The sequence below is a fragment of the Nuphar pumila genome, chromosome 9, assembly GCF_984573655.1.
Source record: "Nuphar pumila chromosome 9, dmNupPumi1.hap1.1, whole genome shotgun sequence".
Taxonomy (NCBI): domain Eukaryota; kingdom Viridiplantae; phylum Streptophyta; class Magnoliopsida; order Nymphaeales; family Nymphaeaceae; genus Nuphar; species Nuphar pumila.
In genome coordinates, this window is record NC_143257.1 from 118,283,280 (window position 1) to 118,308,434 (window position 25,155).

Below are 25,155 nucleotides of genomic sequence, written 5' to 3' on the forward strand. Positions count from 1 at the left end.
CCCCTTTCACTATAGGTGCCGAACAAGGAGAATAATTCTCCATCCCATATCTTTTAAGAACCTTAAGGATATATGATTTCTGAGATAGGCCAAGGATACCCTTAGTTCTGTTACGACATATCTCGATTTCAAGGACATAAGTGGCCTCACCCATGTCTTTCATATCGAAATGAGAGGAAAGAAAATCTTTTGTTTCATGTAAAAGACTCAAATCATTAGTTGCAAGAAGAATATTGTCAATATATAAAACCAAAATTATGAACTTACTCCCACTTGTCTTAATGTAAATACACTGATCAACAACGTTTTCGGTGAATCCAAAGTTCATTATTACCTGATTGAACTTCTTATACCACTGGCGGGAGGCTTGTTTAAGTCCATAAATTGACTTATTCAATTTGCAAACTAAGTTATTCGAGTCATCTATACTGAAACCAGGAGGTTATTGCATGTATACCTCCTCATCCAGATCCTCATTCAAGAAGGCAGTTTTTACATCCATTTGATGTAGCTCTAAATCAGAATGAGCTACGAGGGCCATGATTATCCTCAATGATTCCTTAGTTGAGACAAGAGAAAAAGTCTCATTATAATCAATGCCCTCTATCTGTGTGAAACCTTTTGCAACAAGCATAGCCTTGTACCTCTCCACATGACCTTTAGAGTCTGTTTTGGTTTTATAAACCCATTTACAACCAACAGGTTTAACTTTATCAGGTCGAGGTACAAGATCTCACACTTGGTTCTTTGCCATAGAGTCAAGCTCTTCTTTCATGGCATTAATTCAATATGTTGATCTTTCACTTTCAATGGCTTCTGCAAATGTGAAGGGATCTTCATCAATGTCTATGAAATCATTTGACTCTTGTAAATACACCATATAGTTCGGATGGATAACAGATTTCCTAATTCTGGTGGACCTCTATACTGGTACTACAGGTGGTTCAAAATGAGTCTATGTATCCTGTTGTTGTTGTATATCCTCATCAACAACCGGATCTAGTTGGGATTGATATTCATTGACTGGACTTTCTCTTACATTACTCAAAGGAACAATGATAGAAAAAATTGGGTCTTTATCTTTAGCAGGTGATAAACCTGAATCCTGCATTTCCTCAAAATCAATATTTTGAGACACATCTATCCCAACAGATCCATTTTCAAGGAATCTTGCTTTATCTGTTTCCATTATCTGTGGTGTATGAGATGGACAATAAAACCTAAAGCCTTTCGATCTTTCTGGATAACCAATGAATAAACCACTAGTTGTCCTAGGATCAAAAGCTTTTATTTGTGGGTTATACAATTTAGCTTATGCTGGACATCCCCATATGTGCATATATGATAAAGAAGGTTTTCTACTTGTCCATAACTCGTAAGGAGTCTTTTAAACAGCCTTTGTAGAAACCTTATTCAGAATTTGCACTGCAGTTCTAAGAGCTTCACCCCATAAGGTCAAAGGAAGGTTTGAGTGATTCGACATCGCTCGAATCATTTCTTTAAGCGTACGGTTTCTTCTTTCAGCTACATTATTCTAGTAAGCACTACCATACATGGTATACTGAGGTACAATGCATTCCTTTTTTAGAAACCACGCTAATGGACCTTCCTTTTGTCCCATCTCAGTGAAACGATCATAATATTTGCCACCTCTATCAGACCTGACAACCTTAATAACTTTACTGGTTTGTTTCTCTACTTCTTTCTTGAAGTCCTTAAAAACCTGAAAGACCTCTGATTTTTCAGATAATAAGTAGAGATACATATACCATGAGTAATCGTCTATAAAGGTGATAAAATATTTTTCACCCGTATAACACGGTGAAAAAGGGTCGCAGACATCCGTATGCACTATTTCTAACTTTTCATTGTTGTGTTTGGCATCTTTCTTATATGTGTTAGATTGCTTAGCCTTTATGCAGTCAACACATGACTCTATATTCGTAAAATCAAGGGATCTAAGGATTCCCTATTTCACGAGTCTTTGGACTCTCTCTTTCGAGATATGTCCTAACCTTCGATGCCAAAGCAAATTGGATTGATCATCCGTAAGGCCACGTTTATTGTCAATCATTGTGTTCTCAATGAAGTGAGATTTTCGAATTTGAAATTTGGTTCTTAATCGATACAAACCATCACACATATATGCAGAACCTATATTCATTGAATTTTTCATAATAATAAGTTCAGATTTTTCTCAAATTTAAATACAAAGTCAAACTTATCAAGTTTTGAAATTGAAATTAGGTTCTGACTATAAGATGGAACATAAAAAGTATTGACCAAATCCAATATAAATCCCGACTTCAACACAATTCTACAGGTCCCAACGCTCTTGACATGCGAACGCATCTGAGAGGATGCTTCTTTCATGCTCTGTTGGTTTCCTTTTGTTCATAAATGCCTGAAAAGAGTTGGCAATGTGCACCGTGGCACCAGAATCAATCCACCAACTATGCAATGGAATATGAATTAGATTGCACTCATGAGAAACGAATGACCTGTTACCTTTATTTTCGAGCCATTTCTTGTACTTCAAATAATCCACTTTCTTATGCCCCTTCTTTTTGCAGAAGAAACACTTCATAGAAGGGCCTCCTAACTGGGATTTAGCTTTCGCCTAAGAGTTTGAACTCTCCCCAGTGGCTCTCTTCTGATTCTTCCTTTTGAATGAGCTTTTCTTTGACCTCGACCTCTATTTATCCTTATGAGAGGCCATATATGCACTTGGCACCCTCTCATTCTTCAATCTCTCATCTTCCTCAACACACTTTGCCAATAGGTCATTAAAAGATCACTCATCATTATGTGTGTTGTAGGAGATTTTAAAGGGTCCATACTGAGTAGGTAACGAAGTTAAAATCAGATGGAGTAAGAAGGAGTCAGAGATGGCGAACTTCATGTCATTCAGTTGAGTCGCAATATTTCTCATTTCCAAAATGTGTTGTCGGATGTGACTGTCACCAACATATTTCATAGACACTAATTTGGACATGAGCGTACTGGCCCTTGCCTTATTAGAAGTGACGAATTGAGCCTTAATGGCTCCCAGAAATTCCTTAACAGTCCTACAATGAGGAATGGCGTCTCAAATATTCTTAGTCACTTGAGATTGCAAAAGCAACATGCTAAGTCTGTTCGAGCGCTCCCACTTCTCAGAGGCAGCCTTTTGATCGGTTGTACTCTGCTCTGTAAGAGCGGGAGGTTCGTCAATTCTAAGGCCAGATCTAAATCCATATAGCTCAAAGTAAATAACACGATTTCTTTCCAATCAGAAAAATTTGATCCGTCTAAGATAGGGATATTACTAGAACCGTCGATATGGAAGGAACCTGATAAAACAAGGAACGAAAACGAAAAGACATTACTGTTATTACTCAGACGAGACTCGTGTTGAAAAGGTAAAAGTGAGACCCTTTATTTTCACCTTTTCTGAGACAAGCACAGTTGAGCCATTATCGTTCCACTTTGGTGAAGACGATAATACTCATAGTTGCTCTGTCTCTTTAATTCTCAAGGAATTGACTTCAGCTAGTGAAACTAGCAGATTATGTAACCAGAGGCAATTCGGCACTATACCTTTGGGTACGAACATGCTTAATGGGCTGGAATACACATCTACTATCACACCCTGTGTAAATTTGGAACACAATGACCTACCTTTGGATATAATCGATGTTTCATAAATTCACACACAATCATAATAACAAATCTTAATACAGTCCAAAGAATCCTTAATTAACACGACTCAGATCACTTTGGTGATTACATGAATCGGTCAATCAAGATCTTTTACCAAAAAAATTATTCGTATTATGGAGCACGCCCATGCACACATTTTAATGCATGTATATTCATGACATAATATAAGTTCATACTTCAACAAATATGCATAAACTAATTGTCATGAATTTAGTTACAATTCATGCTTAAAATCATCATGTACAACTTAACCAACGCTAAATACATGAATTAACATGCATAATTCATGCATTATTCAAAATAAATACTTTATAAAGCATGAAAAATAACAAAAACATGCTCATATGGGTAAAACCCAAGGTCCTCAAGTAGGAACCGGTCTAAAAACACTCTGAACCGGTCTGAAACCGCCCCAAATCGGTCATCTAAGGATCCAAATTGGTTCTAAACCTTATGAACTAATGCTTAATATGAACAAAAGTTCATAAAACCCTATAATCGTATGCCAAAATCCCTGTATCTCTTTATATTTATGAAAACAGGGTCTCAACATCTCGGAACCGGTGAAAAACTAGAAAAAACTGGTCAAAAACGGCCCTGAACCGGTTCCAAAAGGGGTCAGATCAGGTTCCTGATCCGATTCAGTTTAATAGTGTTCGGATCCTGCTTTCATGGATCCGACCCGGTTCAAATGGGATCCGAGTCTGACCCGACCCATACTTGATACGGGTCAGACCCAGCCCGAACAGAACCCGGGTTAGACTCAGTCCGAAACAGACCCGGGTCAGACCCAGTCCAAAACGGATCCATGTTAGACCCGGTCTAAATCGGACCCCGGGTTAGACCCGGTCCGAAACAGAACCGGGTTAGACCCGATCCAAAATGGACCCGGGTCGGACCCGTCTCTTAATGGATCTGGATCGGATCCGATCCTAAATGGATCCGGGTCAAACCCGATCCGAGAGAGACCTGATTCTTTCCGGATCAGACCCAGACCCGGTACCATTATGGGTCCGGGTCAGATCGAAAAGTAAATAGCGGACTCGATCCACCCAAAATGGGTTTGGATCGGGTCTTCACGCCGGACCCGATCTGATCCCCTGATAAAATGAAACAGAAAACCCGATCATGGGTTTCTATTTGAATTTTCAGGGAAACCGAAAAGGGTTTCCGCCCTTTTCAGTTCCACGGCGACCGACGCCGGTTGTCGGCGACCTGCGTCACCCCACGGTGACGCCTATCCGGCGATGGTCTCCCGGCTTCGATAGATCCAGGCAACAGCTGCCATTTCCGGATGCCCTAAATCCCCCAGCGGTGCCAGCAAGGTCGTTGACGACTGAGGGCTGCCCATGCTGGCAAATCGCCCCACGACGATCAACCCCGGCGAACCCAGCCCCCCGGCGACAAGGGTTACTTTTTTCTTTTTATTATAGCCGGAGTAACTTGTAAACCGGCGATGAGGTTTGGCAACCCGTGGTGTCGGCAAGTCTGCCGCTGTCACCTGCAGCTCTCCAGCAAAACCCTCAGCCGAAAACCCCTACCCGACGACTGAAATGGAAAACAGAGAAAAGCGGGTTTTTAAACCCCTTTCGCCATTTGCCGGCCACATCTTCAGGCGAAAGCACACCGGTGGGGGTAAACCCCTCTGCAGCCCAACGACCACAGGCGATACAGGGATTTACCTTTGCCGGCGATGAATCCAACGGTGATCCCTAGCGAAGGCAAAACCTCCCTGCAGCCCGACAGCCACAGGTATACTGCGATTCTCCTTTTTTTTAATGAGGTTCGTCTGAGCCGGGAAATCGATGTCGCCCTTTTCGACGACAGTTGCCGATGAAAACTGTCGCCCCACAGCGACAGTCTGCCGGAAATAAAATTTTCATTGTTTGTCGCAAACAGTGATGTTTGCATCTGCCAGGATGTCACCCCACAGTGACATGCTGTCGCAGAATTCAGACAACGGGGTAAAATGCCGAAAGGGCCTACACGGCCACGCGCAACGGAAATGCGTGGAAGTGGGCCCATAACCCAATGTTGGCGAATCCATATAAAACAAACATTGATAGGAAGCGTACCTGAATTCGCCATAGTTCGTGTAGGAAATTCAACGTTCTCCTCAGTCGGTCGACGCCCACAATGAGCCCAGGCCTTAAGTCGACGGTGAGCAGGACCTTGTTCCTATGTATCTAAATGCGGAACTGAATTTGGCAGGGAAATGCTATGAGTCTCTCATCATCCTCGTAGCCCCTAACCCCTTATGTAATGGGAGATTAGGCAGTTAAATGAATGTGGTTTTCTCCACATTCACTTAACTCCCACCCACTATCCCCATTACGTGGCCACTAACGTGACCCACTAATGGGTGTCAATCCGGGTCACACTGTGGATTGGACCCATAACCCATAATGTCCAACACTGCAAACATAAAATTAAAATGTAAGCAAATTGTAATTGCATAAGCAGTAATTTTTTGCCATGGTCCCTCATCAAATTCACTTCGAGCTGCAGCCACAGCCCTCTTGATATCCTCTGCTTCTCCTTAGGCAGAAAGAGAGAAGGAGCGAGAGAGAGACACAAGGCGGAGGTGGCCATCGATTGCCACTTGGCGCATTGATGGCCGGAAAATCACATAGAGAGAAGGAGAGAGAGCGAGAGAAAGAGAAAGGGAAAATGGTCCGGAACCTTCTCATGTTTTTTTTAAATGTGTGTCTCTTTAATGGCACGTTTTATTTGGGGACCAGAAAAAAGTATTTTTTACTGACGCAAATTTTTTTGTGGCAGAAATTTTTTATTTTTCTGGCGTATTTTTTTTGCGAGCCAAAAATATTTGATTATAATAGCGCAGCACCAGTGTAGGGATGGCAGTGGACCGGGGAAGGGGTGGGGGACAAGGTCTACACCCCATGCCGTCTCAAAATCCTGCCCTCTATCCCTGCACAGGTTTTGATTTTAACCTCCATCTCGGGTCCAAACAGGGAGAAGCGGGGCGGGCCTCGTTTTCCCTCAGTCCATTGTCATTCCTAAAGAAAGATTGGGGACGGGGTGGGGCAAGGCAAGGATCGGGATGGGGACGGGGCGGGAAAAAGCACAAGTCCATCCCCGCCTCCATCCTGCATGGGTTTTTTATTTTAACCTCCATCCCTGTTTTATGTTCATCCCCGGTCCAAATGGGTCAAGGAAGGGGCGGGCCCCATTTTCTCCCGGTCCACTGCCATCCCTACGCCAGTAAAGATCACTTTTTATTGGTGCCCCGAAAGACGATGCACCAGTGAATACTTATTTTCTTACAGTGATTTGGAGATTTATATGGAGATCCAGCTGAGCAAACTACAATCCTTTTTAGGCTAAGTAGAACATAATTGTTGATCATGTCTAACTTAACTTAAATCAAACACACTTCAATGTTGCAGGAGGAATTAAAAGAAGAAAGATTCTGAATCATCATGAATGCCAATTTTACTTCTTTAAGGATCTTTACATGGAAGGTTCAAATTTATGACATGAGGATCGAGATCCTCGGTTCTTAAATATATCGTTTATCTCAGATTGAGGCATACAAGCGCTACATTGACTCTTGAGAGGGCAATATTGAAGCTAGGGGTGTCAATGGGTCGGATCTGGTTCAGACCCATGTGAGTCCGAACCCAGATTTGTCTTTAACGTGTGGATACCAGGTCTGATTGAGTCCGTCAAAAGTAAAACCATACCCGGGTCCTATAAGAATTACTCGAATAGAACCTGGTCCATAATAAAAATTTTATATTGAGAAGACAGGTTTTAATCAGAACTCGGTCTGACTAGGGTCTGGTATGAAATTTCACAAACGATATTCGGCTCCATATACTAATCGGACCCTTTGGATCCAACCCTGTTTCTAATCTTGCCAAAAAAACCTAGTATATATATATATATATATATATATATATATATATATATATATAGAGAGAGAGAGAGAGAGAGAGAGAGAGAGAGAGAGAGAGAGAGAGCATTTCCAACATTTCTTTTGCAAATCCAACCATGAAGATGTGTTTCACATATTGGAGAATTTGGGAGGAGTCAACTATTGAATCATGTATTTTTTATGAAAAATATGATTTTTAGTTGCTTGAATATTTATGAAGATTATGAGTCATTGATTTTAAAGTCTTACAAAATCTTCTTTATGCATTATAATCAGATTATTCAAGAGATGGTCATTAGAAAACTAAACATGTAGATCACATTTGTATAGTTAGATTTAAGAGAAAAAAAAATCATGAAAATAGTGATTCAGATAATAGTTCTTGTATTTCCAGTTCTCATATTTTAGTAAATATATAAAATAGATTTAAAGAGAGAGAGTAATTTGTAAGTCTCAGACCATTTATCTCCCATAAAAACGTGCCTGCATGTGTTGAATGCTTAATCCAAACATGTAGGTGTGTTTATCATTGCTTGTTCACTAAGAACCATGCTGAATCAAATCAATTTAACAAGAATTCTTGTTTTTTAGTTAATCAAGCTTTTAGTATAATATGAACCATTCATTTTTTATGTTAAGCTAAAAAAATATTTAAACCAATATATGTTTTCTACTAAATAAAGCATAGAGACTACATCTGCATTTAGATTAAGGAAAAAACACATGTATATATTCTTTAAAGGGGTCTAGAACAATTTGAAAGATAAATAGTATGGAACTTACATATTTTTCTATCTCTCTATATATATAGAGTGATTGGTTCTTCCTAACAATAGGAGGGTGTGGTTCTAAATTTTTTATTTTTGACAGCTTTTTTAGAATATAAACTTATAGTTGTGATTTACATTGTTTCGTAAATCAGTTTTTGAATCATCTGATAAAAAAATCAATGACTTAAAATTTTTATAAATTTTAAAACTCATAAAATCATATTTTTCATCAAAAAAACTTGATCCAACATTCAATTCCTAATAAATAGATCATGTTAACATATCTAGCTCAAATTTATCATACATGGCTTAGAATATTGAAAATCAGTATTTTCTACACAGGAGGAACCATCTCTCTCTCTCATATATATATATATATATATATATATATATATATATATATATATATATATATATATATATAGAGGGTGTATCTTCGAACACCCTTAAGTGGGAAGGCCAATGGATGAGTACAAAATTAATCGTGCATGTGATCAATGGCACCCAAAAAAATGTCAAAAAATTTAGACCCACAATCCGCCAATAAATTTTTATTTTTATTTTTTGCATGTGGCACGCCTTTGCAGTAACTGCTAACTAGTCTTATTTCCTAAACCATCATAAACAGCTTCAAAGGAATAAGGTTTCAGGTGTTTGCTTAATCTGAACTCAACCTCTATTATCTGTAACTTAGTATATAACTCAGTAGAAAATATACATCAAATTTATGCAATTTTCATGTTTACATGCACATTTAGACCGACAAAAAAAAATCAACAGCTCATACTGTATAAAATTAAGCAAAAACCACGTGTGACTGTTTTCTAAAAGCGTTTAAGATGGTTTAATAGCTAATATAATGGGTCCGTGTTAAACCCATGCTAAATGGGTTTTTCAGCTTCTTTAGTGCTTTTTATGCGGTTCCAACCCTATAAATGTGTTGGGCACGGTCGATTTACTAAGAATTTATACCTGGATCATGTGTTTTTGATGAAAAAAAAATATTTGGAGCCTCAAATATTTATAACGATTTATAAAACAAAAAACCTATTTAGCACGCGGTTTAGCACCAAATAAGTTTAGCAGAGACCCAATATATATATATATATATATATATATATATATATATATATGTGTGGATCCAATATACATTTTCTGTTCTACCCTTTGTACATAAGTAGAGCACATGTACCAAGGGTCCCCTTTTTGGTAGGAGCAATCGTGTCGGGTTGGCGGGTCAGCATACCTCAACCCGAACCCGACCCATTTATTAAACGGGTTGGCTGTGGCAAACACGAACCCGACCCATTTAATAAATGGGTAACCCGACACGACCCGCCAACCCATTTAATAAATGGGTTGGGTCGGGTAAACGGGTTCTCAGGTTGACGGGTCGGGTTGATGGGTTGACGGGTCGGGTTGGCGGGTCGACGGGTTGGGTTGGCGGGTTGACGGGACGGGTTGGCGGGTTGGCAGGTTGACCCACCTGCCTAACCCGTTTATTAAACGGGTCAGCCGGGTTGGCGGGTTGGCATACCCCCAACCCGAACCCGACCTGTTTAATAAACGGGTTATGCGGGTCGACCCGTTTATTAAACGGGTTGGCTTAAGCCCAACCCGAACCCGCCTAAGAGGCGGGTTGGCGGGTCGTGTCAGAAATTGCCACCACTAGTAAGAGCTGTTAGTGCACGTCACCTTGTGTTTGCAAGTTCAAAACCCAATGGTACCGATTGTATAACTGGTGGGGGTCTGCCTAACCCCAGCTTGATTATAAAAAAAATAATAATCAGAGCACATGTCAATATTCTTTATTTAAAGGCAATGACATTTGGGTTGTCCTAGCAGCGTAAAACTCTGTGAGCTTACCCCTTACCAGGCGTATTGGGGGGTGGTTTGTGGACTACGATGAAGGATGGGGATGAATTAGAGCAAGACCTTCTTGATGCTCGGGGCACCGAGCAGGCCCATGCGGCAGTTGCCGTCGAAGCGGCCGGCGGCGATCGCCGAGAAAACGGAGAGTTTCCATCTCCGGCACCGGCGGGCGACGGCTCTCAGGCCGTGCCTGGAGATCGCGGCACCGATGGTCCTGTTCTTGACGACAACTCTTCCAACCCCACCGATGGATTGGTGGGAAACGGGAGGAGCGAAGGTGTTGTTCAGGCTGGCGGTGAGATGGAGGAAGTGAGGCGTCAGGATGCCAAAGATGAGGAAGGAACGGGTGGCGCTGCGCGCGAGAACGGTGGCAAGGCGTTGGATCGTCCGACAACGGCGGAGGCCGGGCAGCCACCAGAGGAGAATCACTCGTCGGGCGCGGCCTTGAAACAGGAGGCGGGCGAAGAGTGCCCTGTGAGCACGGATGGATCGAGTCAGATGTTTTTGGTCGATGCGACAATAGCGGAGGGAGAGGGCGACGAATCGGGTTCGGAGGAAGAGCAGGCGGCGTTTATGAAGGAGCTGGAGAACTTCTTTAAGGATAGGAATATGGAATTTAAGGTCCCTAAGTTCTACGGGGAGGGCCTGAATTGCCTCAAGTAAGTAAGCTCTTCTCATCCTCTTCTTCGAATGCAATCATGTTTCTTTATTTTTTGTTTTTGAATTCAATGACCACCTTGCTTGATGCATCACCACGCTCCTTTTTCTTATGTTGAGATAGGCTTTGGAGAGCTGTGACTAGATTGGGTGGTTATGATCAGGTATGAAAACAGGGTGTTGCTTCTGTGTCCTTTTATTGAGGCCTAATTGAGATGTTCTATTTGTATGTAATTGCTTTCTTTACCGATATGCAGGTGACGACATGCAAGTTATGGCGCCAAGTGGGCGAATCATTCAAGCCGCCAAAGTAAGTGATCACGTGAAAATTGTTAAAGTCTTGTTTCAAAGTTTACTGTTTTCTGGATTTATTGAACATTGATATGCTTCTTGTCATGTCTTGCTCTATTGTTTATACAATCTCTTGGAAGTGAGTTTACTTGCATGTGTTCATCTACAGTTTATATGATCTATTGAGCATGGTCTTCTTGACATGATTTTAAGAACTATTTTGCAGCTGCAGTGTAGTGACGTGCATCTGTTTTCCAGATTTTGGGTCTAAAAACTATTATAAACCTTGGAGATATAATCTGTTTGAAACTTAGAAGCCTGTGATCTATTCCCTCTCCACAATTATTCATAAGGATTAAAAATTTGGGTCTAAATAGTGCTGTCAAGCATGCTTTTGAGAGCAGTTCAATGTTCCAGCTCAAATATGAGCAGTCAAGAAGCCTAACAGTGAGAGCTCATCGATGAATAAGAGCCAGCTATGAGTGGGAATAGTGTGTGAAGGACATCTGTGTATGAACGTTTCTAAAACATTAGTCTGTGGGGAACTTCTATAAAGAATTGCTCTTCTTCAGATTCAAGTGACTGTAATGTTGTTGCAATTGCTATAGATCAACAGTAGATTAAAAGAAAAACAATAGATATTGAGGAGAAGAAGACAAGAATGAAAGAGAGAGGGACTTCATACGTTATGGAAAAGAGGAGTCCCAAAACTGTTCTTCTTGGGACGTCCTATCATCTTATAAACTCTTTCTAGAACTACAAATATTTAACTTTCTAGGAATGGGGAGTGACGAAATACACTAATGGGGTAGTAGAAATGGCGGTTTCACCTTCTTCATTACAATGCCTTGATCCTATGGTATAGACACTTATGACTTTCCCTTCTATGCTCCACAGTAATGATTCCTCTAGCATTACGATCTTTACCTTATTGATGCTGTCCATAGATCAAATTTGTTCATGGATTAACTTCACTTGACTCTCCATGGATCTCGTGTATGCTAGGGTAAAAGTTTTGGATCTTTATGTTATATATACTTGGACCAACCTAAACATGATCTTAGCATCCCCAACGGCTGTGCTACACACACTAATGTTGTCATTCATAATCTTCTGTCTGTAACACAATTTATTCTCTTCCATTTGTCTATACTTCTATCATAATAAGAGAATGCTTTAATAGAAATTTTCATGTGTTCTACTTCTATGTATTAAAAGGAACATTTTGATCTTCTAGTTGTCCTTAACAGACGCTCTATTTTTGTAATGACCAATATTTCATTAAACCTTGGAGTATAAGGATCTTCATGTAGAATCTATTTGCAAAAATCAATTTTTTTGTCATATTAACCAGCAAAGGCCTATCATCTCTTTTTTGTCTCGATCATCATAATTTTCCCCCAATGATTGTCATTGTTGAGTTTAATGCTGCTTTCCTCTAAAAAATCTTTTCGTTCTTATATGAAAAATATCATGTTTTTTCAACTTCTTGTTAACTATGACAAGGAGGTTTACTTTTAATCAAATTAAACTTATATTGTTTTAAAAAGACAATTATAGACCATTATCATAGTTTAAATATAATTGAAGTATATCAAAATAATTAAAATAGATGAATACTAACTAAACAAGCGTCAAACTTATTGAATTCACAAGGACATATGAGCATTGTGATTTTAGAAGACAAAAGAATGTGGATAGCTAATCTAGGTGATCAGTACTTAATTAGGTGGCATAAATATTGTCTTTGTGGCTACCTTTTGTAACTACAAGTTGACATTGTGGCTGCTATAAGTTGTGCATGGTCAGCCATCATCAAGTTTTGCATGCATGCGGAGACCTTTTCCCTTTGTTTTGGAATGAGATGACAATAAAGATGTAAACAATTGGAAGCCACAGATTTGAAATTGAGTTGTTACTTGTTAGACTTTGATGAGATGTCGACGAGTGTAACAAAGGGATAGGTTGCAAGTTGTGACATCTTCACAACATGTCCATTTCTTTCTGTAGCAGAAACCAATTTGAATATTAATAAGTAGTTGAGATTGATATAAAATTATAAATACAATTTTGGTTGAGAGTGACATAGATGTCATGCTAGTTTTTTTTTTAAGTAGTCTCCAACACTATGAATATGGACAAATGATTTAAAGATCTTATTCAAGCCAAGTTTCATAAATGCTTTAGAGTCAATTCATTGAGATGGGTCAAGTCCAGAATATAGTCATAGTTGAAATTTGAGTATGTTCTTGGGCATGGTAATTTAAGCCTTAGTTGTCAAAATTTGTGCCTAGGTGGGCTAGGCGTGGGGCCACCACCTAGGCTTATGGGTCTAGGGGGTAGGGCCCTGTTTTTCGACCTAGGCTGTCCCCGCCTTGGCCGTAGAGACATGGTTGTCATTTTTTTTTGTCTCCTTCCAAAAAGCTTTCTTTTTTTCTTTTTCTTTTTACTCCTGCACCAAAAGCTTTCTTTTTTTGTTCTCTCCTTTTCTTCTTCTTTTGCTTTTCTTTTTTATATTCTTATCTTTTTCTTTTTTTCTTCTTCCTCCTCCTTTCACCCCTCTGGCTTCTCTTTTTCTTTCTCTTCTTCTTCCTTTTTCCCCCTTTCTTTTTCTTTTTTCTTCTTCTTCCTCATCTCACCCCTCCACTCTCTTCTTTTTTTACTTCATTTTTCTCCCTTTTTATCTTTTTTCCTTGATTTTTATTTTTGTTGTTTACATGTATGCATGTGTTTTTGGCATACACATGAACACACAGATATAAAATATGTTTTTTCAGTTATCTATCTATCTATATACATAATATATATAGGGTTAATCTTACATTAAACTACTTGTGTTTAACATTAGATGGATTCAACCTTATTAGAATGATTAAAATACCCTTAAAAGAAGGCATTTTTAAAAATACATGATTACTTTTTGAGGTCAAAAATATAATTTTAATAGATTCATAAAGTTACTTTTTTGAAAAAGGTGTATGACTTTTCAATTCTCTCCAAGTTCAAAAGATCCATAATGCCCATAAAAGTAAGCATGCATTTTAAAAAATACCATTCTTTTAATGGTTTTTTAGTCATTTTAATAAGGTTGAATCCATATAATGTTAAACACAACTAGTTTAATGTTAGATTAACCCATATATATATATATATATATATATATATATATATATATATATATATATGAGAATAGGGTTCATCCTATCCTCTTGTTCTTTACGTTACCGTTAAGACCATCAAAATATCATAGTTTTAGGTGTTTTATGCTCAATTTGAACCATTATATGTGTTTATCAATACTTATTTATTGAAAAATAAGCTTTGTTTCAAATTGATTTGATGTAAAAAATGTGAACATCTTATCATGATTTTTTTACCTGTTTGAAATACACATATGAGCATAAAAATGCTTAATCAATTACATGTTCTCCATTTAACAACAATCATAAACACATCTAACGGTTAAGATCGAGTATAAAACATCTAAAAATTATGATTTTTGGAGGGTCCTAACAGTGAGCTAACGAAACAGGGGGAGGTATGTATGTATGTATGTATATAGAGTAATCAGATGGTGTGCCTCAAGTTTTGGTTTATGTTAAATATTATGCCGTTTCATGAATTTTGCGACATGTTACACTGAACTACACACTTCATCCATAGTTAGAACCATATATTTGTTACTAAATTTAACTATTTATTGTAAAATTTATTTTTCCTAATGTTTTATTTTTTTGGTCCCGACTAGTCCTTTTAAGGGTCTTCTGCCTAGGCTTCGACTAGCGCTTTTGACGACTAACATTTAAGCTAGACTTGGTTCATACCCAACCTGTTATAGTCTATAAATCCAATTACTTCATCATATTGTTTACTTGAACCAACCCAAACCTAAGATAAAATTGTAGTTCAATACACTTTACTTAACCCATTCACAGTGAGGACTAAAATGGATTGTCAGGCTTGACCCAACACTTTATCCGTTTTTTATAAGCGAAATTAGGTCAGGCTTTTTTCAGTTTTTGCGCAGACTGATTATATTTGTTTACTTAACTTTGACCTTAATTCAAATAGATACGGCTTTGGAGGGCTGTAGACATGTGTTTGTCAATGAGGGCTCCCTAGGAAGCCTTCTCTGGGTTATCAAGCTGGTTGACAGATTGGCTCGGATCAGGCTGGCCTCACGCTTGAGACACTGACTACCTTGCTAGCATTCTCCATTGGGATGAGGTGCTACATCATGATGCTTGTTGAGATCTACCAGTGTAGTAGGGAATTGCTGAGAATGATACCACCTCATGCGTTAAAATATATGTATACATGTATGTATATACCTATATATACATACATATATATAGTTATTAATCTTTGTAATAGTTAAATGCTCTATAGGGGTATTTTAGTCATTTCCTCTTTGTAATAAAACTGTTTATTAAAAACGGTTTTCTTCCTTTTTGGTTATTTTTATTTTTTTTCTGTTTTTGTAAATTAGATGAGTCATAGGGGCTCTGTGGTCTTTTTGACCATAGAGTTGTTGGGGCTCCCAACCGTCAGAAATCTGACCGTTGGGAGCTCCCAACGACTCTCATGGGAGCCCCCAATGGTCTCTCTCTATTCTTTTCTCATGTATAAATAGGGGTGTGATCCCCCCTATTCTTTATGCTTTTACTCAATACTCAATAAGATCATATATTTTTTACTCTTGTGTTTGCCCTTTGTTGGCTATTTGTGTTGTCCCTTAGTGGACTTGTGCTTGTGCACATTGTGAGTATGATCTTGTTTAAGCCCTTAGTGGCATTGTTTTTATCACTTCCGCTATTTCATTACATCATGCTGATGTAGGTATCAGTTATGAAATCTAGGATACAACCTATGAGAACAGTGATTGGTGAGGGAGGGCATGTTAGTGAGGCTCAACGTGTTTTCGGAGGGGTGGGTGTGGCTCCTTCTCAACTTCTAGGATGGTGCGTCAGATTGTAGGAGATTGTGATTAATATCCTCTGGAGCTTCACGGACTGCATTGTAATCATTATACTTCATGTGGATAAGATCTTTTTTGGGGACTAAATAATTTAATGGGGTTAATTGATAAAGAGTGGGTGTTGTCTATAAGTTTAGGGTAAATTATTCAGGCCAACTTAGGTATCTCTTGGGAATAGAAGTGGATGAAAGTGAAAGAGCTTCACCCCTAACTACTAGGTGATTTCTTTCTTGCCAACTTTGTTTTTAATGGTTTCTAGTTGAAAAATTGAAATGATAAAGTTTTAGCCTGATTATCTATCCCTTTCGAGACTTGTACAAACATATTCATTTTTCTTTTTAGTTCTTTTTTCCTTCTCAGTATCTATGTATGTGTGCATCTGCTTGTGAATGTATGCATGTGTGTGTACTTATATAACATGTTTCCTCTTGTTTCTGGTAATCTTTTGCACCTTGTTTGAAGTGAAAAATGCCAAAGCTTATTTTTATTTCTTTACTCAAACTTTTTGATATCCATGTTATACATTAGAATAAGAAACTGTGATCGATTATTATTAGATCTGGCAATAGTTATTTTAAGGAAATTTGGTGTACTCGTTATCTATTTTTTGCAATTATCATATTTCTAATCATTTCTTATGTATGTTAAGTTTTAGTTTAAAATACAAATGACCATTATGTAGATATTCTTGTATCTACTCTTTGTTTTCTTCCCAAATGATGCATATAAAGTCTGGTTTCACTGATTTCAGGACTTGCACTACCATCTCCTGGTCATTTCGAATTTTCTACGAAAAGGTGATGATGATGAGACTTGTCTGAAGTTATCATGGATGTGCACTGTTTTACATATGCCATTCATTTCATGAGCCCTTAAAAGCAGTTTTATATTTCTATTTCTAACAGGCCTTGATATTTATTTTGGATGGTAATTATTATAGTGAAAATTATAACTCTAATAAACTGTATCATGTTCAAAGTTACCAGACTAGGAAGCAGAAGCAGGAAACAAAATGAGAAGTGGAAGCGAAAATCGAGATATTTTAAAATTTATACGCAGCGGGAAGCGAGGAATCAATTTAAAACAAAATAGAAATAAAAAAGGAAGTGAAATGGGATCGAATGAGAAGTAAAGCACTCATCGAACAAGAATGAAATAAAAACTAAAATAAAAATGACTATTTTTAAGTTTCATGATCTTGTAGTGTAATAATTAAGTTCTTCTCAAAATCTACAATTGCTGGTCAACAATTTAAAGAAAGTATATGAAAAGTGTGTGGGAAGTGAAGGGAAGCACATGAAAAACATGAGAGGACATATGAAGCGTGTAAGGAAACAAAGAAGAAACGTGTGGGAAGCATAGAAGAAACATGGGAGAATCAAGATTCTCTTCAAGTTTCGGAAGCGAGGAGAATCACGCTTCCAAAGTGAGTTTCTGGGAAGCGTGCTTCCCACCTATCCATGAAGCTTCTGGTACCGTAACTTTGATATGTTATTGTATTAATAATTCCTATATATATCTAGAGAGACACATATACATATTATATATATATATTATATATTGTAATACCTACTAGGGGTAAAATAGTCATTTCACATGTAACACACATATTCATTTGGAATATGTGTTTTTCTTTTTCTTCTTTTTTCTTTTTTATTTTGCTTTATTGCATCATAGGAGGGGTCCACCTTAGAGTCGTTGGAGGGTCTCCAACGACTCTATTGGAGCCCCTCCTTGGGTCCCATTTGTGTATAAATAAGGGGCTTTGTCCCATGTATTTCTTGAGCTTCTTGAAGCTTTTCTCTGTAAAAGTTCCTATATATTTTAGCTCTCTTTCTCATTTTTATGTTTGTTTCTACTTTGTGGCTTGTTGTATTCTTGCCCATTAGTGGCCTATTGCTTGTGTGCTTGTGCATTTCTAGTCACTTTGTGACATGATCTTTCCTCTTTAGTGTTTCGTGACATGGTATCGAAGCCTTGGTTGTGAAAGTATCATTGGAGTACTCTTACTCACGTTTGAGTAAATTTTAAGCATCACTCTTTTTGTTGTTCTTCATCAAACTCTTTCAAAATGGCCGACAAAGACTCAAAGATCGATCTTTCATTCAAATTGAATGGAACAAATTATAGGATGTGGGCGGCCGCCATGGAAAATAATCTCAAAGGTAAAAGATTTTGTGGAACCATTATGGAACCACAATTAAAGCTTACAAAAAAGGAGGGAAATGAAGAAAAGGCCTTGAATGAAGAAGAGAAGGCCAAAGCTATTCAAGAATACCAATCTAAAATGGAAGATTGGGAAAGCGAGCATGTCAAGATATTGGCATGGTTCATGAACAATGTGGGGCTCAAAATATGCGTCAATCTTGCAAAATTCAAGAAAGCAAATGAAGATTGGTTTTTTATGAAAGGTATGTACACTGAAAAAGACCTTGCTAGGCATTTGTTTTTGCAAGAAAAAATAAGAGAAACTAAACAAGAGAACATGAGCATTAGAGACTATTATATTGCTCTATCCTCATTATGGGATGAACTTGCCCTTCTCGAACCACAATGGGAAGGAAGTGCTATTACTATGAAGCAAGAGCAAATAGAAAGAGAGGGGTTTTTTCAATTTATTCATGGGCTTCATTATGAATTTAAACAATTAAAAGAGCCCCTTCTTCATAGGGCTTCTATCCCTCTTAGTGAAATTTTAGCGGATTTTTGCCAAGAAAAAACTTGCTTGGCTTTAAAGAAAGATATTGATGAAGTCCATGCGGTATCCAGACCCAGAAACAATATGAGGATATATAAACCACCTCTTTTTTAGAAAAATAACATTGGTGGTGTAAGAAAAATTGTTTGTCACCATTGTAATGAACTGGGTCATCTTCGATCGGATTGTCCTAGGCTCAAAAGAAAGCTGGCTTTTGTTGAAGAGTGTCCAAGCAATTCAAGCGAAGAATCAAAGAGAGATGGAGATATAAAAGACTCCATCGCACAACTTATCGAAATTCTCCAACAATTTATGAGAATCAATTCTTCCACACATTCCACCTCCGGTGCCGCGATTTCATCAATTCCAAGTATGTCCTCTTGGATTCTTGATTTGGGTGCCTCTTTCCACATGACTCTGAATGCATCTCTTTTGTCAAAATCGAGTCTCAATACTTTTAAATCCTTTGTTTCTACGGCCGATGGAACATCATTAGATGTTAAGGAATGGGAAACCTTGAAAAAATTTATGGTCAAAACAAAGAATTTTACAACAACAACAACAACAACAACAACTACGCCTTCATCCCAAAACAATTGGGGTCAGCGATATGAACCAAAAAAGAAATTCATTTTGGGTCTTCCACATGAATCATTTTCCTCCAATCATTTCTATCCAACGCCATGTCCTCGGTGAGGTTCAAAGCATTCATATCCTTTCCTATCATCTCCATCCAAGTCTTCCTAGGCCTACCCCGACCTCTTTTAACTAATATATTTTCCCATTTCTCCAACCTTCTAACTGGAGCATCATTAGGCCTTCGCCGAATATGTCCAAACCACCGTAAACGATTATCTCGCATCTTATTTTCAATGGGTGCAACACCTACCTTCTTACGTATCTCTTCGTTCCGAATCTTATCTTTTATTGTATTTCCACACATCCATCTAAGCATCCGCATCTCAGCTACACTCATTTTTTGAATATGATGTCTCTTGGCAGCCCAACATTCCGTACCATATAGTAAAGCGGGTCTAATAGTCGTCCTATAAAACTTTCCCTTCAACCGCAATGGCATTCTACGATCGCACAGCACTCCAGTAGCACTTTTCCATTTCATCCACCCAACCTTTATCCTATGATTTACATCTCCATCAATTTCTCCATACATTTGAATGATGGATCCCAAATATTTGAAATAATCATTCACCGGTATATCTTGCTCACCAAGCTTCACTACACTCCCATCACTACTTCGTTGCTTACTAAACCGACATTCCATATATTCAGTCTTACTCTTACTCAACTTAAAACCTCTAGCTTCCAATGTCTGTCTCCATAATTCTAACTTAGCATTAACCCCAGCTCTAGACTCATCAATCAAAACAATATCATCAGCAAACAACATACACCACGGTACATTTTCTTGAATTGATCTCGTAAGCTCATCCATCACTATCGCAAATAGGAAAGGGCTTAAAGCAGATCCTTGATGTAACCCAACCGTTATCGGAAAATTGGTTGTCACCCCTCCACAAGTGCGGACATTGGTTACTACTCCTTCATACATATCTTTAATTATACTAATGTACTTGAGAGAAACACCTTTCTTCATCATTGTCCACCAGAGAACGTCCCTAGGTACTCTATCGTATGCCTTCTCTAAATCAATAAAAACCATATGCAAATCTTTGTTCCTCTCTCTATATCTCTCAATAAGTTGTCTAAGAAGATGTATAGCTTCCATATTTGATCTTCCAGGCATAAAACCAAATTGATTCTCCGATATCATGACAACCTTCCTCAACCTAGACTCAATCACCCTCTCCCAAAGTTTCATAGTATGACTCATGAGTTTTATACCACGATAGTTTGTGCAATCTTGTATATCACCCTTATTCTTATATAAAGGCACCAAAGTACTCTTCCTCCACTCATTAGGCATCTTATTTGTTCGCCAAATCAAGTTAAAAAGATTTGTCAACCATTCTAAACCTTTCTCTCCCAAGCATTTCCAAGCCTCGATAGGTATACCATCTGGGCCAACTGCCCTTCTTGATTTCATTTTCTTCAAAGCCTCTGCAATTTCTTTCTTTTGAATCTTGCGCATGAAGTCACGATTTATCTCATGAAAAGGAATGGAGAAGTCTCCAAGATCTTGAGCATGACTATCATTAAATAGCTTATCAAAATAATCTTTCCATCTCTCCTTAATCTCCTCATCTTTGACTAAAACCCTTTGCGTTTCATCTTTGATACATCTAACCATACCCAAATCCTTCGATTTCCTATCTCTCATCTTTGCAAGCCTATAAATATCCTTCTCGCCTTCTTTGGTATCCAACTTGTCATAAACCTCCTTATATACCTTAGCCCTCGCGTTTCGAACAACTTTTTTTTAGCTTCCTTCTTTGCTATCATATACTTCTCCAAATTCTCATTATCACGACTCTTACTTAGATTTCTATAACACTCTCTTTTAACCTTAATAGCTAATTTGACATCCTCGTTCCACCATGATGTATCCTTACCTAGTGGTGCACCGCCTTTAGACTCACCCAATACCTTCTTAGCTACTTTTCTCATACCACCCGCTATCTTATTCCACATTGATTCTGAATCCTCCTCGAGACACCAATCAACTTCCTTAACTACCTGCTCTACAAACATTCCTTGTTTAGCTCCTTTCAGTGCCCACCACTTAATTCTAGGATCTATCCTATGTCTATCCCTTTTGCGGCATTGTCTAATTCTAAGATCTAAAATTAAGACTTTATGTTGTGTAGCTACACTTTCTCCTGGTATAACCTTACAATCGATGCAACAACCCCTATCTCTCTTTCTAAGTAGGAAAAAATCTATCTGACTCGTATTAACCCCACTTTTAAATGTTACTAGGTGAGACTCCCTCTTCCTAAACCAAGTGTTTGCTAAGATCATATCATAGGACAAACAAAAATCTAAAATCCTTTCTCCACTTTCATTTCTTTCTCCTATACCATAGCCTCCATGGATATTCTCAAATCCATCCCTACTAATGCCTACATGTCCATTAAGGTCACCGCCGATGAAAAGCTTTTCTCCATAAGATGTCTCTTGTACTACTCCATCTAAATCTTCCCAAAATTGATGCTTAATGGAATCATCTAAACCTACTTGAGGTGCATAAACACTAATAATATTAATAATATCCGTACCTAATACTAATTTAATAAGTAAAATTCTATCACCCTTCCTACGGACCTCAACTACATTATCTATAAACTGACGACTCATAGCAATCCCTACTCCATTCCTATTCCTATTCCTATTTATTCCTGTATACCAAATCTTATATCCCCAAGGTTCTATCACTTTAGCTTTCTCACCTACCCATTTGGTCTCTTGAAGACATAAAATATCAATCTTTCTCCTACACATAACATCTACTAACTCTACCAACTTACCAGTTAAAGACCCTATGTTCCAAGTGGCTAACCTAATTTTATGGTCTTGGACTAACTTCTTTACCCCCACCCGTCCAACAAAGTGAGGGAACCCTTGCCTATTTGACACCACACCCGGGCGCCGGTGTGACGCGTCGCTTCTGGGCGACGACCTAGCAACCCTTGCTCATTCGATGGCTCGGTCACTTCAGGTCATGCCTCTTTGGCCATACCTGGTCTGCACACCACCAGTCATCCTGACTGTGGTCCGTGGAGAGTGTGCCGGCACACACGAGCAACAATCAAGGCACTCCATATCGTGTTGCCTTCAACACAGAGTAACAGTCGAGCTTCTCCTCGCACTGCCCTCACCACACAAGGCACCCTTGAATCCGAAGGTGTGCCTACACTTTGGCTTCAACCCGCAGTTACTGCAACTTTCGAACACACTAAGTCCCATACCTTAGCATGTCTCTAGCAACTCCAACAACGGTCCACCGCATTCCTCAGCGACCTTCTGCCGCGCATAAGCCCTGATTTATAGGGCACCTTCTTGGTGATTGTTGAGCTCGCAATAAGCAACCACTGCCCTTTCAGTGTCGCATCGACCCAAAGGATTCATTCCTTTTTAAACACACATTTTGTACGCCACTGTGCCTCGCAAAGCTTTCGAGGCATGAAGGAAAACAACGATCTTTCTTGCCCACACAGAAACTGCACATTATTGTTCTGAGCTGACTATATAGTTGGCCTTCCACATAGCCAATCCCACTCCAACAAACCAGCCTTCATGTTAACTCCACCATGAAGCATCACAATCCGACTTCGGTACTCCGAACATGCTTTGGCAACATGAAGAGAAACCCGGCCAAAGGCTCTCCAACAAAACAAAGAATTTTATGTTCTAAAAATTGAAATCATTCCAAAACTCAATTTAAATTTTTTTTTGGTCTCTCATATCACTGATTTTGGATGTATTGTCTCTTTTTCACCAACCCATTGCTATGTGCAGGATCTTCGGTCCGAGAAGCGAATTGGGCAAGGCCATAGAAGAAGAGATCTATATTACATAAATTTTTTGTCTTTGTCATCCAAATCTTTTTGTAATCATGTTCAATCTAAAGATGTTGAGACTTAGCACAAAAAGCTTGGACATCCTAGTATTTCCTAGTTATCTTTTTTCATTTTTGGAAAAGTTTTGTAATAAAAAAATATTTACTTGCAATGATTGTATCCTTGGGAAAATGCATTCGCTTTCGTATTCACATAGTAATTTTGTTTCCAAAAGACCATTTGAATTGGTGCATTCCGATGTATAGAAACCGGCATCCGTTATGTCTAAAGGAAGTTATTATTATTATGTTGTCTTTATTGATGACTTTATTAGATATCTACACATGAGTGTATTTTATTAAAAACAAATTCAATGTCTTATCCAATTTTAAAGAATTTCACGTTCTTATTCAAAATCAATTTCAAAACTACATAGTTATTTTTAGATCCGATTCTGGAGGAGAATACATGTCAAAAGAATTTCAAAACTATCTTAAATTAAACAACATTGTACATCAAAGATCTTGTCCAAAAACTCCTCAACAAAATGGTCTTGCCAAGAAGAAACATAGGCATCTCATTTAAACAACAAGGACTCTTCTTCTTTCTAAAAATGTTCCAAATTTTTTTTGGGTCCAAGCTATTCTTACCACAACTTATCTCATAAATCGTATGCCTTCCTCCTCTTTAAAAAATGTTTTCCCTTTTGAGAAATTGTTCAAGATATCTTTGAATTTTAAAAGATTAAGTGTTTTTGGTTGTAAGTGCTTTGTTCTTTTTCAAGGACAAGATAAATTATCACCAAAAGCTCTTAAATGTACTTTTATTGGCTACGGTGAAAATAAAAGAGGTTATAGGTGTTATGATGTACAAAACAATAAACTTTATGTCTCAAGAAATATAACATTTCTTGAAGAACAAAATGGTTTTAAAATTCAAAAATCTAAAGAAGAGATTGATTACTCTTTTCTATTCGACTTATTACGTAGAACTTAGTCTAAAAGTGATTTAATTTGTGATCATACTTGTAATGACCATTCACATCAAAATGATGATTTGTTACATACAATTGGTGATTCTCACAATTAGGATTATAATGATATTCATGTATATACTCGGCGTGAGGGGAATGAACATCAAAGTGCTTTCGATAGATACTCTCAAGACATCTCCTTAGAAGATCAAGTTGAAGAAACCCAAGTTAGGCGATCCTCTAAGAATAGTAAACCTCCTCAAAAATTCGTGTCATATGACTCTTTTTCTCCAACATATAGAACTTGTCTAATGATGACACATTCCTATCACGAGCCTTCCAATTTTAAAGAGGCTAAGCAACATCTACATCGGATTGATGATATGAGACTTGAACTAGAAGCTCTTAACAAGGCGAACACTTAGACCATTGTAAGTCAACCATTAGAAAAAAAGGTTATTGGATGTAGATGATATATAAGGTCAAAACTAAGAGCGATGGAACATTAGAAAGATACAAAGATAGGTTAGTTGCTAAAGGATACACTCAAGAATATAGAATCGATTATGAGGAAACTTTTGCCCCGGTAGCTAGGATGACTAGTGTATGGACCTTGATCGCTTTAGCATCTATTAAATAATGGCCTATCTATCAACTTGATGTTAAAAATGCCTTTTTAAATGAAAATCTTTGTGAAGTGTTTATGGATCCTCCGTCGGGTCTTGAGATTGGTAAAGGAAACATTCTAAAACTTAACAAAATTTTTATGGTCTCAAACAAACTCCAAAAACTTGGTATGATCTTTTTAGCAAAGTTCTTTCTAATGGTTTTTTCT

The 25,155-nt window shown here is 38.1% G+C and overlaps 1 protein-coding gene across 2 annotated transcripts in view; it reads left to right on the forward strand.

Moving 5' to 3' along the window:
• The first annotated feature begins 10,212 nt into the window (after positions 1–10,212).
• Positions 10,213–25,155, forward strand: part of LOC149829046 (AT-rich interactive domain-containing protein 5-like) — a 47,341-nt gene continuing 32,398 nt past the window's right edge. Inside the window, exons 1-4 of one of the 2 annotated variants that reach the window (XM_090017876.1) lie at positions 10,213–10,904; positions 11,027–11,066; positions 11,160–11,212; positions 16,923–16,968. In XM_090017876.1, coding sequence (XP_089874002.1) covers positions 10,279–10,904; positions 11,027–11,066; positions 11,160–11,212; positions 16,923–16,968 — 765 coding nt within the window. In that variant the 5' untranslated portion in view covers positions 10,213–10,278. The remainder of the gene's footprint in view (positions 10,905–11,026; positions 11,067–11,159; positions 11,213–16,922; positions 16,969–25,155) is intronic. The other variant, XM_090017877.1, reaches the window with a different exon arrangement.